The following is a 14812-nucleotide window of genomic DNA, read 5'->3' on the forward strand; positions in this document are numbered from 1 at the left end:
GATTCCCTGGAGGAGGGCATAGCAACCCACTCCAGTATTCTTGCCTGGAAAATCCCATGGACTGAGGAGCCTGGTAGGCTACGGTCCATGGGGTCAGAAAAGGTCGGACACGACTAAAGCGACTTAGCAGGCAGGGGCCTTGCTTTGGGAACCGCCGGCCAGCGGGGCGGGCTGCCAGCGAGGGGCGTGTCTCCGCCGGGCACCGCCCTCCGACCACGCCCCACCAGCCAGCCAATGAGAGGGCGCGCAGCCGGGAGCGGGGCGTGGCCGCACGGTGGGGCGGTGTGGCTGGTTGGTGCTGGGCTCCCCGGCTAGGCGGTTGGCGGGGCGGGTTCTTGGTTGTGCTGCCGCCGGAGGAACCCGGGTCCCGGGCCGAACCCGCCCCGGGAGCGCTTTCAGTCGGCGCAAACATGGCTGCGGCCCTGCGATCTGCGGGCGTCCTGCTCCGCGATCGGCGTAAGTGGGGCCGTGGCGGCCGCCGCCGAGGCGGGGACAGCGGGCCGCGGACGCCGGGGCCCAGGAGCCTGGGGAACGTCCCGGACCGGCGGCGGGGGGCGCAGAGGGGCGGAAAAAGGATCCGGAAAGGGGGCCTCCCCTGGGAGGAGCGAGAGGGGGGCAACGTGGGTCACCGGGGGACCCTGAGCGGCCGCGGGGAGGGGTTCCGGAGCCCTGTGGGTCAGGTGGGTGGCCGTGAGCAGGGGCTGAAATTTCTTAGTCTTGGATCTCATCTGTAAAATACGACTAATGAGAGCCTCAGGATGGTTGTGATCACGGGAGGCAGAGTGCGTTAAGGGCCAGCCGCAGAGACAGTAGCGTTGGCATCGTTGTCAGGAGCATCAGCAGAGGTCTCCTCCCTGGGCTTCCCTCCCTGGTGGCGGAGATCACACTTTTCCCACTGCTGCCCTGCCCTGGCCGCTGGCAGCACACCCAGTGCTCACTCGTCCGTGGCAGCAGGACCTACTCCAGGGCTAGAAAGTGCTAGCCCAGGATTAGATATTTGGAGAATAGTTTTCTTGCCCAAATTAGATATTTAGAGAATAAATAAGACCCCCTGAGAACACCACGGGTTTCTGATACAGAGGTGAACGCAGGATGGATCCAAAAGATGAGCCGATGGGACCCTGGTCAGACACACCTGGCTGGGACGCTAGCTAGCTCTGCAGCATTCCTGCGATTTCTGCCCACCCCTCATCCGCATCCCGGAGTGAGGCATTCACTTTGCGAGACACAGAGAAGGTAATACCTCATAGGCTTGCCATGAAGATTAACTGGTTACAGGTAAAGCCTGTAGCCCAGGGCCTGGCACACAGTTGATACATAGATACCCTCAAAATGTTACTGTTACATAAAAGGCTGCCACCTGCTAAGATGCTTGATTAGTGCATTTGAATGGTGATTGGACCCAGACCTGATTTTTTTTTTTTTAAGTTCCCTAATTTGTCAATCTGCCACCTACTGAGAAGAAGTGGAGAGAGTCCATTCTGAGCTCCATATGTTATTACAGGTGCCTTTGTTAGGACCCAGTGTCCAATGACAGGTCAGTAAGGGCAGTGGGAGATGAAAGACATTATCTTTTAAGAAAAGGGAGCCCAGTGCCAGTAACAGGGCTGAAAGAAGTGTCAAATTAGTCTTTCCTTTCATTGACCTTTTCAGTGGCAAAGAAAGTCTGACAGGCTCTAGAGTTGAGGTCATAGAACAATTTGAGGATGTTTAAATGCTTTGTTGTCCAGGTTATAAGTAACTAACTGAAAGATTCAGAAGCCACAGCAGAAATAGATTTGAAGTTCAGTTGAATTACAGACTGATTTTCCCTGGTGACTCAGATGGTAAACAATCTCCTGCAATACAGGACACTTGGGTTTAATCCCTAGGTCGGGAAGATGCCTTGGAGAAGGGAATGGCAACCCACTCCAGTATTCTTGCCTGGAGAGTCCTATGGATAGAGGAACCTGGTGGGCTATATAGTCCATGGGGTCTCAAGAGAGTCTTGAGTAACTCAGACTTACTGCAGACTTACTTACTACATACTCAGTAGTAATCTACTGAGTAACATTTTCACTTTCACTTTCATACTACTTTATCTTGTTTTATATGAAAGGATTAACATCTGGGATAGGAAAAATTGAATAATATTTTTCAAAATGAATTCTCAAAGTAGAAAAGCAAAGTGTTACATTCTGTGCTTTCAGCGTATCACAGAATTAATAAGAAGCTCCCTGGTACATATGTATATAGTATATGTATATTTTAGAAAGTTGATAGAAAAATTATTGTTTCTCTGTGCCTTTTCCTTTCCAGATTTTCTATGTTAGGCATATATGTCTTTTGTAATTAGAAAAAAAAATCTAGAATAATAAAAATATATATATATATGTATCAGTGTTTAATACATTAGAACACTTTGGCTCCATATCAGATAGATAATTCTTTTCTTAAAGCCTCCCTTAAGTGCTTATTAGTAGTTATGAAATAGAACCTTATTTCTGTGAATTTTTAAAATGATGCACTTATTTATAAGGACCTTTTAAAAGAATGCTCATCTCCTATGTGGTAGAGAAGAGCAGTGAGGTACTTATGTACCTTGTTTCTACCCTCCTGTATACCACTCTCAGGCATCCAAAATATTAAATAATGTGGTTTGGGGGGACCAGTTAATACTCATGAACTTCTTAAGTCACAGGTGTACTTTTGAATGATTCATGTATTTGGCGTGTCCAGGAATTGATGACATTTTGTTTTCTTATGTCATCTTCTCTTCTGCGTGTCCCTTGGTTTTATAGCTTTTATTGTCTGTAGGCCTTCCAAAGGTAGACCAGTTGTCCATGGCAAGAGTAGGGTTAAAATCACCCGGTCTTAGTTTATGAGTGCACCAGTCCTTACTACTGAGTGTTCTTACTTCTTGTTCAATTACTTGCATTGTGCCTGGCACTGTTTTTCAGGCTGGATATAGATTTCTAAAAATTTTCCTAATCGTTACAACAGAAAGTTTGGCCTCATTGCTGTTTTACAGATGTAGAAAAGTGAGGCTTGGAGTAGCTCAGTGAGTTGCCCAAGTACTGTCACATAACTTCGTTTGGTCCTGTCTGGAATTTCTACTTGGATCTCTCTGGCTCAGAACACACTCTCTACACCAGATGATGCTTCCTGTGCCTTTGAGTTTCTCTTAAGCAGTTAGCTGAGTATATTCAGAAGTCTCATTTTGTTCTTTGAATAATCAAATTCCTTTAGATAGATGAATACTGACCATTAAGCAGGAGAGACAGTGCTTTTCTAGAGTCTTCAGATCATTGGGGAGAGGACTATTTTATTTATTTGTCTTTAAGTTATTGATGGTTGATATTTGGCTGCGCTGCGTGTTCACCGCTGTGTGTAGGCATTCTCTGGTTGTGCTGAGCGGGGGCTCCTCTCTAGCTGTGGTGCGCAGGCTTAGTTGCCCCGAGGCCTGTGGGATCTTCCCGAACCAGGGATGGAACCTGTGTCCCCTGGGTGGCCAGGGGAATTCTTTACTACTGGACCACTAGGGAACTCTGATCGGAGTGTTTCAGAGAAGTCCTTGAGAGGTGGGTGTGTTAACCCTATGACCTGAGCAGAAAGGATCCTTTTTTTTTAGTAGCATCACCCTTCTTTGAGAATGTGTTTCACCTTAGAGAAGAGAATTTTGTAAGTAGAGGGCATGGCAATAGTGTAGCAGCTCAAAAAGCTCCCAGCTCCCAAATTGTTCTAAGAAATACTAATGTACTGGATGGAGACTCTCATCCTTTTTGCCCACCCCTACCCCATCCCCTTTTAAAGTTTGCAGGAGGAAATCTTATTATAGCACCAAAAGTCAAATTGTGTAATGCCAAATTTCCATTCTGATACCCCATAGAATCTGATATAACCTCATTCGTATAAGGAACTGGGGACATGGTGGCTTGATTGAGAGCCTGCTTAGGCCTCATCATGCAGTTCAGAATTGGGCTTGTCTAAAACAAGGAGATGGGAGTTGGTTTGAGACCTCGTTTGAGTGGGGTTGCACTTCTTCATTTCAGTCTTTGCACTTCTGCTTAAAGTTAGGGATTGTTCCGCTCAAGCTCATGTTATTAGCTCTGCTGAGCATGTGCACAATCTGGACAGCTGGAAATCTAACTGGCCGGGAAATAACATTCTCCTATGTTTTATAGACATGCCAGGTGATTAAAATTAAAAAAAAAAAAATTGGAGCAGGTGTAGCCCCAGTGCTCTAGACAGGAAAGAAAATGATACTGGCTCTAATTATATGTATGTATGCACGCTCAGTCATGTCTGACTCTTTGCGACCCCCTGGACTGTAGCCCACCAGGCTCCTCTGCCCGTGAGGTTTTTCAGGCAAGAATCCTGGAGTGGGGTGACACTGCCTTCTCCCGCAGATCTTCCCAACCCAGGGATCAAACCCAGGTGTCTTTAAGGCTCTTGCATTGGCAGGCAGATTCTTTACCGCTAACGCCACCTGCAGGCGTTGTGCAAAATACTCCACTGGCCTTACCTGCTGTAATGTTTACCAGGGGGCTATGGATTAGCAGGGTGTCGTCATTTTTCTGTATAGGAAAGTAAGGGTCAGAAAGTTTACAGCCAGCCCCAGTTCTGTTACGAGTCAGTGGCAGAACTGTCGAGAGTCCCACCTGCTGGTCCACAGCCCGAGTCCCTCACCAGAACGCCTTTGACTCGTAAGTGGGAGGCGGGTAGAAGGAGATTGCTCTCACGTTGGTTTGAGATCTGCTGGTTTGAGAACGGGGCGGGGAAGTCACGTGTATGCCGTGGGGCACGGTAGTAACCACTGTCCCGCACGGCCAGCTTCAGCACCTTCTGCGTGGCTTCCCTTTCACTTCTCTCCGTGTTGTTTAAGGATGAACACGCTCCATGCCGTAACGGGGTATGGCCCGTGCCCTCCTCCACTCAGATGGGCTTTCCAGGCCCACGACTAAGTCTTGTGGTGCTCAGGACAAGACCCCTATACAGCCAGCGAGCGGACTGTTTTATGTTCTGTTCTGCTATGCTGACAAATAGAATAGACCTTGCTAATGGCTGGAAGGGTGAACTCTTGAGCTCTGCACAGTTGCTGTGTAAATGCCAGGGCCTTGAGCAAGTTGCCTCTGGTGGGCAGACTTCCCTTCTTCTCTCTCCATGACCGGCCTGCTGGCATGATGAAGAGTCTTGTGCCTACTCCAGTGTTCATGTTCCACTCTTGACCCCGTAAGCAGCCACCCACCCGCTGTCTACCCTTTAGGTCAAGAATGACTTATACTGATGATGCAATCCACCCTCAGGAGGATGGATGCTGGAAAGAGGCCTGCAGACCCTGGAAGTGGGGCTTTGAAGTCAGGGAATTTGGGGTCCTGGGCACTGGGAGTCTGGTCAGAAATGGTGGGGGGGGGCTCTGGGAGTCCATGAATCCTTGACGGTACAGATGGCATACCCCGTGGAGCGGAGTAGAGAAGGAGGAGGGCCAGAATTGACCTTTGAAAACAGGGATTCCCCCAGCTTGTCAGAGTTCAGGCTCAATCCTGGGGTTCTCAGTCCCAGTGCTGTACCTATGAGGTACCCAGTACCTATGAGAAGGCTCCTAGGTAGATGTGAGATCTATGCCAGTGTGGGAAAACTAGCCCAGCTTCCCAGGTGGCGCTAATGGCAAAGAACCCGCCCGCCAGTGCAGGAGACATAAGAGACGCGAGTTTGACCCCTGGGTCGGGAAGATCCCCCGGAAGAGGGCACAGCAACCCACTCCGGTGTTCTTGCCTGGAGATTCCCATGGACAGAGGAGCCTGGCGGGCTGCAGTCCATGGGGGCGCAAAGAGCTGGACACGACTGAAGCAACTGAGCACGCATGCACGCCACTCCTTTAATCAGTGGTCTGAGCCTTTTCTCCCGGCTCCTTACCTTCATGAGCAGCATGCTGCCATCATAACATGCAGTGATTCTCTTGAGGGATCATATGAAAACCGGCAGCCAAAGCCGGGAGAGGAGGCGTCCGCGAAGGTTCCGTGCAGGCGACTGTGATGCGCCCTCCCAGGGGCCACCACCCACCCCCTCAGACGGGGCTGAAGAGCCTTCACCCACCTGCAGAGAAATGCTGGGGACATCGCCTGTGCTGTAGCATCCCTTTAAACTGTAAATCCGGGAATTATGCTCTGAGGGCCGCTTCAAAAGAAATTGCTTTCCAGCGAGATTTCATGCTGCCACTTTAATTTTGTCACAGTGCTGTACCGCGGCTCAAGGGCCCGTCAGCCGTGGAGGTGCCAGTCGGGTGCGGCCACAGCGGCGGCCGCCACGGAGACCGCCCAGCGTGCCGGAAGCCCCAAGCCTCAGGCTCAGCCCGGGAACAGGTATGAGTCCGACTTTACATACTAATACGGATTTCCTTTTCTTCTGATGTAAATACCAGTGGATGCCAGCTACCTAGGAGGAGAAGTGTTGGGAAAACCCAGTATGTAAGTAGCGGTATGTTATTTTCTTGGCTTCCTTTCAAAAGCTGTTAAACTATAGATTTCACCTCCAATTAAGGGTTTACAAGTTGTTTTGAATTTTGATAGATTTTTCCTTTTTTTTTTTTAATTGCAATTTTTTTGCCCAGCTTCATTGGGATCTGCTTGACAAATAAAAATTCCATGGGCTTTTGTTAAAGGACACAGCATTGAGTGCAGTCTGCAAATGAGGTGGGAACTTAGTTCTGGAACCTGTCATGTAATAGAAATTATGTGTATGCTGGAAATGCGTTCATGAACCTAACATAAGTACACTTGTGAAATACATGTCCTGTGCAGGAAAAAGAGTATCTACCACGAATTCCTGTAGTAAACTGTTAAACCCATTGAACATAATTATAAGTGACATAATAGGATTTACAGTTTATCAAAGAACAAAGCACGTCCCGTCCCTCACCTCTGCTGTTTGCAGGCTGGACGTCAGCAGGCCCGGCGTTGCTGAGTGTCCTTTTCAATATCAGAAGCCACAGCTGTTTTCGAGTCTCCCTCTGGGACAGAGGCATTAGAAGACTATAACGGGCGCTTTTTAGATGGGTACGCAGATGGAGTAGTGCACTTGAACACTGGGCAGGAGAGAAAGAAAGTAGCCGTGAGCCGTTAACGCCTTGACCTTTCTGGTAGACCAGATGTTCTGCCAGAGTTCTACAGCTTTGAAAATAAAATGGTCTTATTTTGTGTTTGTTACTTTTCATCACGTGTGACCATGGGCATGATGATTGAGCATCTGCAGTGAACTGAGGTTTGTTGGGGATCAGGCACCAGGGTGGGGCCCCAAGTCAACTCCTTTTAGCTCTTGGGTCTCCTAAAAGAGCACTCGTGGGGAGGAAGGCTGGAAGCACAGACGCAGTCTGTGTCCTGGAGGCGGGCCCAGCAGGAAGCCATTCCTCTGTCCGCCCTGCCCCTCTCTGCTCACCCCAGCCATAGTAAAGAGTGTTTTAAATATTTAGGGTTTGGTGTAACCTGAAGAACTGATTGGATGTGGAACCCTGGGAGAAAAATTATTTTTTTACAATGTTATCCTAGTGGCCAAAGTCAACAACACAAATAGCCTTAAGATTAAATGATTAAAATTGAATTACAAAATCTAAAAAAACTCCCAAATTCTAGTAGCTTTATATCATATTATAGAAAAGAAATCAGTTCATTTTGGAAAATACAGACAGGAAAAAAAAAAGACCTGATAACCTCACCACCCAGTATTTTGTCTCTATACTTGTATCTATTAATATTTACTCAGTATATATTTATCAAAATGTGATAATGCTGCATACATTTTTATAACTTCCTGTTTTTGTTTAATAATATGACTGTTTAATAATATAGTTAATAATATATTATAATGTAATAATATAAGTAATTAGAAGTTTACATTATTTTAATAGCCTAAGAGTATTTCCTGGTAGCTCAGCTGGTAAAGAAACTGCCTGCAATGCAGGACACCTTGGTTTGATTCCCGGGTTGGGAAAATCTGCTGGAGAAGGGATGGGCTACCCACTCCAGTATTCTTGGGCTTCCTTGGTGGCTCAGATGTAAAGAATCAGCCTGCAATTGGGAGACCTGGGTTCGATCCCTAGGTTGGGAAGATCCCTTGGAAAAGGCAATGGCTGCCCACTCCAGTATTCTGACCTGGAGAATTCCATGGACAGAGGAGCCTGGCTGGCTACAGGCCATGGGGTCGCAAAGAGTCAGACATGACTGAGCGACTTTCACTCACTCAAGAGTATTTCATTAAATCATGATTTATCCATGTTATAGAGCATTGGTTATTTCTGGTATTTGAATACAAGAGATGATGGAGCTCCTCTGGTGCTCCAGTAGTTAAGAATCCTCGTGATGATGCAGGGACGCGGGTTCAGTCCCTGGTCTGGGGAGATTTCACATGCTGAGCAGCAGCCAGGCCCGTGTGCCACAGCTACTGAGCCCACACACCGCAGCTAGTGAAACCTGTGCGCCTGGAGCCCTGCTCCACAGCCAGAGGGGCCGCTAGTGACCAGCCTGTGCACCCCAGCTGAAGAGGAGCCCCCACTCTCAGCAGCTAGAGAAGGACTGCGCTCAGTAACAAAGACCCAGCACAACCAAAAATAAATTAGTTTTTTTAAAGTCACCATTTAAAAAAAAAAAGAAATAATGAAGTGAGTGCTGCCATGAAATTAAAAGACACTTGCTCCTTAGAAGGAAAGCTGTGACCAACCTAGACAGCATATTAAGAAGCAGAGACATCTCTTTGCCAACAAAGGTCCGTATAGTCAAAGCTATGGTTTTTTGAGTAGTCCTGTACGGATGTGAGAGTTGGACCATAAAGAAGACTGAGTACTGAAAAATTGATGCTTTCGAATTGTGTTGGAGAAGACTCTTGAGAGTCCCTTGGACTTCAAGGAGATCAAACCAGTCAATCCTAAAGGAAATCAACCCTGAATATTCATTGAAAGGACTGACGCTGAAGCTGAAGCTCCAATACTTTGGCCCCTTGATGTGAAGAGATGACTCACTGGAAAAGACCCTGATGCTGGGAAAGATTGAAGGTAGGAGAAAGGGGTGACAAAGGATGAGATGGTTGGACAGCATCACTGACTCAATAGACATGAATTTGAGCGAACTCCAGGAGCTTGTGAAGGACAGGGAAGCCTGGAGTGCTGTAGTCCATGGTGTCTCAAAGAGTCAGACATTACTTAGCAACTGAACAACGACAATGAAGTGGTGTCTTTGCGAGTCATTCTGATGCCAGATGTGATGAAGGCCTTGTGCCGCCTAGTGCTCGGACTACACTAGACAATACTACAGTACAAATTTGTCTGCAAAGCCCTGAGCGATTTTTCAGGCTTCACAGGCCATTTGGTCTTATTTACTGCTGTTCACGTTTCCCATTGCAATGTGAGAACAGCCACTGGTGATATGTAAACAGATGAATGGAACTCTATTCCAATAAAAAACTTTATTTACAAAAGCAGTCAAGGGGCATGGGGTCAAATTTGGCTAAAGGACTGGAGTTTGCCAAACCCTGTTCTAGAAGCAGCATAGATCCTCTGGCCAATTACATCTAGGGGATTTAATGAAGAGCTGGGATTTGTACTTTTTTTTTTATCTTGATGCCGATTATATACAGCAGAGTAGAATTATTTTGTTCCTTTATTAATTGATGAGCTTCAATTTTGGTTTAGTCCAATTAATAGTTCAAAGGAAAAACCTTCTATTTTGAGAAGTCAAGAATAGAAATGGCAGAATGTGGCAAACTTTTCAAATGAGAAACTTTGAATATGTTTGCCATGAACGCTTTTCCATTCAAACAAAGGGAACTTGGCCAATCAGACCCTGGTCTCAGATGTGCTGTGTCTGGAGGGGAGAGGAGATGGTGACCCTTGACTAAAGCTTTGCTCTTCACGTTTGGGAATAGGGCTTCCTAATGCTCCATTCATCATGCACAGCACAGTTTTGAATTAAGTGCACGCGTATTTAGGTGTTTTCACATCGTGTGTCTCTTTCATGTATAAGATCAACATGGTTTGCAAAAACATGGTTTTGCAGGACAGAGTAACATCCCATTTAAAACCACTCTTGTTGTGAGCTCAGGTGTTATAGATGAAAAACAGTTCTAAATCCCGTTTGCACATTGATACCCTCTGTGGCTTAGGTAAGTCTCTTAACCAGTAATCTGTTAACTGGCAGCAATCCACAGAAAAATGCTCTTAATTTATTGTGAGTCACAGCTTTTTGAGGGTGAAAGACAGAATCCCAGGAGAACGCCAGTGGCCTAAGTAGAAAGATTAAGGGAATATTACAGTTTCACAATATAATGAATCTGGAATTTTCAGGTATCAAGAAAAGAAAACTAAACACAGGTTTGTTAATTCATTGATATGACTTCTGGTCAGAGGGTGTGGAGAAGTTATGGAACAGTAACTTCAAAGTAGCTGTTTGGCTTGGTAAAAGGAGATTAAACCCCTTTTCTCTAACATAGTGGTTCTGAGCAGAGGGTGGGGAGTGGGCATTTTTGTCCCCTGGGACTTATTTGGCACTGGCTAGAGACGGTTTTGGTTGTCGCGGCGGGGATGCGGCGTGTGCTATTACCGTCTGGTAACTGGAGGCCGAGGTAGCCACTCAACCTCCTACAGTACACAGGTCAGCCCCATAACAAAGGGTTACCCGGCTACCAGCGTTAGCAGGGTCGAGGTTAAGAAACCCTGGCCTAAGACAGTGCCGGGAAAAGTGACCTTGGTTAATCTGCAGAGTGGGGTCTAACTTAGAAAATCCTCGACTTTGTTGTAATGCAGCTCTTCTCTTTCCCCAGGAATTGGTTCTTATTTTGAAAATTTAGGCCGAAAATTCAGATATCTACTTCATCCATCTAAAGTGTGTTTGATCAAGAAAACAGCTTCCACTTGTATAAATTTGACCCACTCTATTGCCTAAAATGATTGCCAAATATGATTAATACTTTTTTAAAAATTGCAATTAAACTATCATGATATGATTAGCTTAGAACCCTTTACGAGCAATCTTCCAAATGAGAGCCATCTCAGCAGGATTGCGCCAGTCACTGCTTTAGCTGGAGGTGGTTTTGGCGAAGGAGACTTAGAAAGTAGACCCCTCAGCGTTTGTAATAATGGCGTTTTAAATAAACGTGAGGCTGCTTACTTCTCAGTCACTTTATTGAGAGTGAGCAGAGAGGATATCCATATGATGGAATACTATTCAGCCATAAAAAGGAAAGAAGTACTGATTCGTGCTACAGCATGAATGAACCTTGCAAATTTTATGCTAAGTGAAAAACCAGACACAGAAAACCACATATAATATTATTTAGGCCAATAGGCCAGGAATGATTCTATTCCTATGAACAGGAAAATCCATAAGTAGATTAGAGTTTGCCAGAGGTGAGGGCCAGGGGGAATGGGGACTAGTGATGGGTATGAGAGATTTTTGAGGGTGACAAAAATATTTAGGAATTAGAAAGCTGTAACGCTTGCCTAACCTTGTGCACATATTACATTTTTGCACAGTCCTTTTTAAAAAAATTTCCCAGAAGCTGCTTGACTTTTTTGTTTCTCTTTGCTCATTCAGTAATAATTGATTCTTTAGCTCGGAACTTACTTGAGTAATTTAGACCAGTGTTTCATAGGAGTTGCTTAAGTTAGCTGGGTTTCAGGTGAAGGGTGGAGAGGTGAGGGGAAAGTGAGAAATGTAGTTCATCACAGCAGGAGGCACTGAAAAGGAGTCGTGGCAGGCTATGGAGAAGGAAGCGGAGTAGCAGGAAATAACTTAGGTCAGTAATAATATAATAATTAACCAAAGAGAAGGGAATAAATAAGGGTGTATTTATTTAGAGAGAGAGCTGGCCTAGTAGTTTACTGTGGAGGTTTAATATGCTAGGGAAGCCCATGGCTCCTCTTATAGAATGGAACCTACCGTACGTGCCAGCTCGTGCTAAATGACCCTGTGCGTTATCCGCTTAATCCTCCAAGTAACCTCCTGAGGTAACTGGTGAGCCCTCTGTTTTACAGACGAGGAGACGTAAGCCTGGAGAGATCAGGTAGCCTGTGTAGTCATGAGGCAGTCTCGTGAACAGGACAATTTTAGGTGTATACCTTGACCTTCAGTCCCCAAAGAGCGGGGTCTTTGTTCAGAGCTGGCAATTTAATAGAGAAACACTGGGCGCCCAGGTACGTCCAGGGGCCGGGGTGGAGCTCGGAGGTGAGGGTCAGAGCCTGAACCGGGGCGGGGACTGAGTGGCCCCGGCCCCTTGCATTCACTGCGATGGCCGTGATGAGACCTGCCATCCGATGTTTTTGTCTTTGCATTGGACAGACGAGGTGAGAATCTGCCGGCTGGACCTAGAGTCTACCCTAGAGGAAAACAAGAAGTACTTCAAACCCACTGTTACCTTATGTTTTATGCAGGAAGCCAAAGACTGGAATATTGATGCTGAACATGGGAGGCCCCGAAACCGTCGAAGAAGTTCAGGACTTCCTTCAGAGGCTCTTCTTGGATCAAGACCTCATGACACTCCCTATCCAAAAGTAAGATGCGTGTGGATGCCTGTGCTTATCCGTTACCTGTGCGGTATATTTTGCCCTCCCTGGATCTCATTTCTGTAGTTTCCAAAAGAAAAAATAAATGGTTTTAGTGCATATTGGTTAGGGCTGGAGCAGCATTATTATTTTCTGTTGGCTATGAGAAAGCTGTGATATCAGAATAATTGTAGGGGAGAGAGACAGCCAGTCAGTACAGATTTCCCCCTGAGCCCCTTCCTCCCCAGAGCTCTGGAAATTGCGGTGGTCTGGACACACTGAAGGACCTTTAAAGATCTTTGAAGATAGGTTTGTGCTTGGTACTTGGCGACTGGCTGACACTCAGAGAAGCAATAAGTATTATTCGTTTGCATCGTGAAGGTGGATTCTTGCTGTCCTTCTTCCCTTCCTTTCATTCTTTCTTCCCTTCTTCCTTCTCTCCTTTTTCTTTGTCTTTTAAAAATAATTGTATTTATTTTTGGCTGTGCTGGGTCTCTGTTGCCTCACAGGCTTTTCCGTAGTTGCAGCAAGCGTTTCTAGTTGCAGTGTGCAGGCTTCTCATTGCAGTGGCTTCTCTCGTTGCTGAGCATGGGCCCCAGGGTCCTTGGGCTTCAGGAGTTGTGGAATGTGGGCTCAGGAGTTGCGGCTCCCGGGCTCTAGAGCACAGGCTCAGTAGTGGTGGCGCACAGGCTTCGTTGCTCTGTGACATGTGGGGTCTTCCTGGCCTGGGGATTAAACCCATGTTTCCTGCATTGGCAGTGGGAGTTACCACTAAACCACCAGGGCAGCCCTTTCCTTTTTTTTTTAAATAAGGTTTTTAAATAAAAACGTTGTGCATGCATATGATAAAAATACAAACAGTTAAAAAGTATTTACAGTAAAAAGTGGGTGCCTCTTTCCCCTTGGACTCTAGCCTTCCACTTACCCACCCCAGAGGTAAGTGCTATGAGGTCCAGAAATTGTCCATGGACATCCAAGAATATACACACACACATACACAACCCCCCCCCCTTACACAAATGTGAATGGGTTCATGTATGTTATTTGTCACTTTGCTATTTTTTTTTGAAACCTAATGATGTATCTTGGAGATTATTCTGTAACAGATGGTATAGATCTTGCTCATTCTGTTTTCACGACTACATAGACCTGCATGGTATGGTCATACCTTCATTTATTTAACCAGTGCCTCACTGATGGACACTTGGATTGTCTTCAGTGTTAACAATGAGCTTGCTTGCCCATACATCTTTGCTCACATGGGCAAGTATATTATGGGGTTAATATGCATTTTCTTGAATTAAGAGGGCTGTGCGCTGCCAAATGTCTTATTTGTCCCAGTTCTTGTTAGGTCCAGGATCAAGAGGGGTTAAGTTAGTGGCTGGCACACAGGCTCTGCACGGATGGTGGGGATCCTGCTGCTAGAGCCACTTGTGGGGCAGAGGAGGCTACTCCCCGGAGTCCGTCAGGTTCTCTCTCTCTAATCTGTGTCGAAGGAGCTGGCTGGCGTCAGTGACCTTGAGCTTCTAATCAAGCCTTCTAAAGGCTTGATTTTATTAGGCTCTTCTTAAATTTTGGCTTTTTTTAAAAAAATTGAGTAGAAAATGTTTCTGAGGTTGCTTAAGCTGGAATAAAATGATTTCAATGTTCAATGATTTAGTAAGCTGGGACCATTCATCGCCAAACGCCGAACCCCCAAAATTCAGGAGCAGTACCGCAGGATCGGAGGTGGATCGCCTATCAAGATGTGGACTTCCAAGCAGGGGGAAGGCATGGTGAAGCTGCTGGACGAGCTGTCCCCGCACACAGGTAGGGCATTTCTCAACTCACGTCCCACTAGCGTTGTTCTTTCAAGGGGCAGTTATGAAATTCACAGCATTACTGGATGCCAAATGCAGTTCTGGGTGCCAGCAGCTCTCCATTTGAGGGGGTTCCTACATGATGGCCTGGCCGCCGACCTCAGTTCTCTGGCATTATCGTTATCCTCTGTCCTCAGCTGTATAGTCTTTCTGCTGCTTCCTTATGTTACAAGGTAAAACTAAGGTTTTGGAACATTAGCCTCAGAATGAAGTTGGCGTTCACCCCTCCAACTATGAAAAAAAAAAAAAGAGGCACATATCATTGTTCTGGGAAGAAAGAAATCTTGGGGAAATGGGTTGAGGCTGCTGCTTCCCAGATGGTGCCAGTGATAAAGAACCTGCCTGCCAGTACAGGAGACATAAGAGATGTGAGTTTGATTCCTGGATCGGGAAGATTCCCCTGGAGGAGGGCATGGCAACCCACTCCAGTATTCTTGCCTGGAGAATC

The 14812-nt window shown here is 46.3% G+C and overlaps 1 protein-coding gene across 2 annotated transcripts in view; it reads left to right on the plus strand.

Annotated features, from left to right (window-relative positions):
* Positions 1–277: 277 nt before the first annotated feature.
* FECH (ferrochelatase) overlaps positions 278–14812 on the plus strand; it is a 35899-nt gene continuing 21364 nt past the window's right edge. The window contains exons 1-4 of one of the 2 annotated variants that reach the window (XM_070452473.1): positions 278–456; positions 6215–6341; positions 12395–12514; positions 14166–14314. In XM_070452473.1, coding sequence (XP_070308574.1) covers positions 411–456; positions 6215–6341; positions 12395–12514; positions 14166–14314 — 442 coding nt within the window. In that variant the 5' untranslated portion in view covers positions 278–410. The remainder of the gene's footprint in view (positions 457–6214; positions 6342–12394; positions 12515–14165; positions 14315–14812) is intronic. The other variant, XR_011482655.1, reaches the window with a different exon arrangement.

The sequence above is a fragment of the Odocoileus virginianus genome, chromosome 22, assembly GCF_023699985.2.
Source record: "Odocoileus virginianus isolate 20LAN1187 ecotype Illinois chromosome 22, Ovbor_1.2, whole genome shotgun sequence".
Taxonomy (NCBI): Eukaryota; Metazoa; Chordata; class Mammalia; order Artiodactyla; family Cervidae; genus Odocoileus; species Odocoileus virginianus.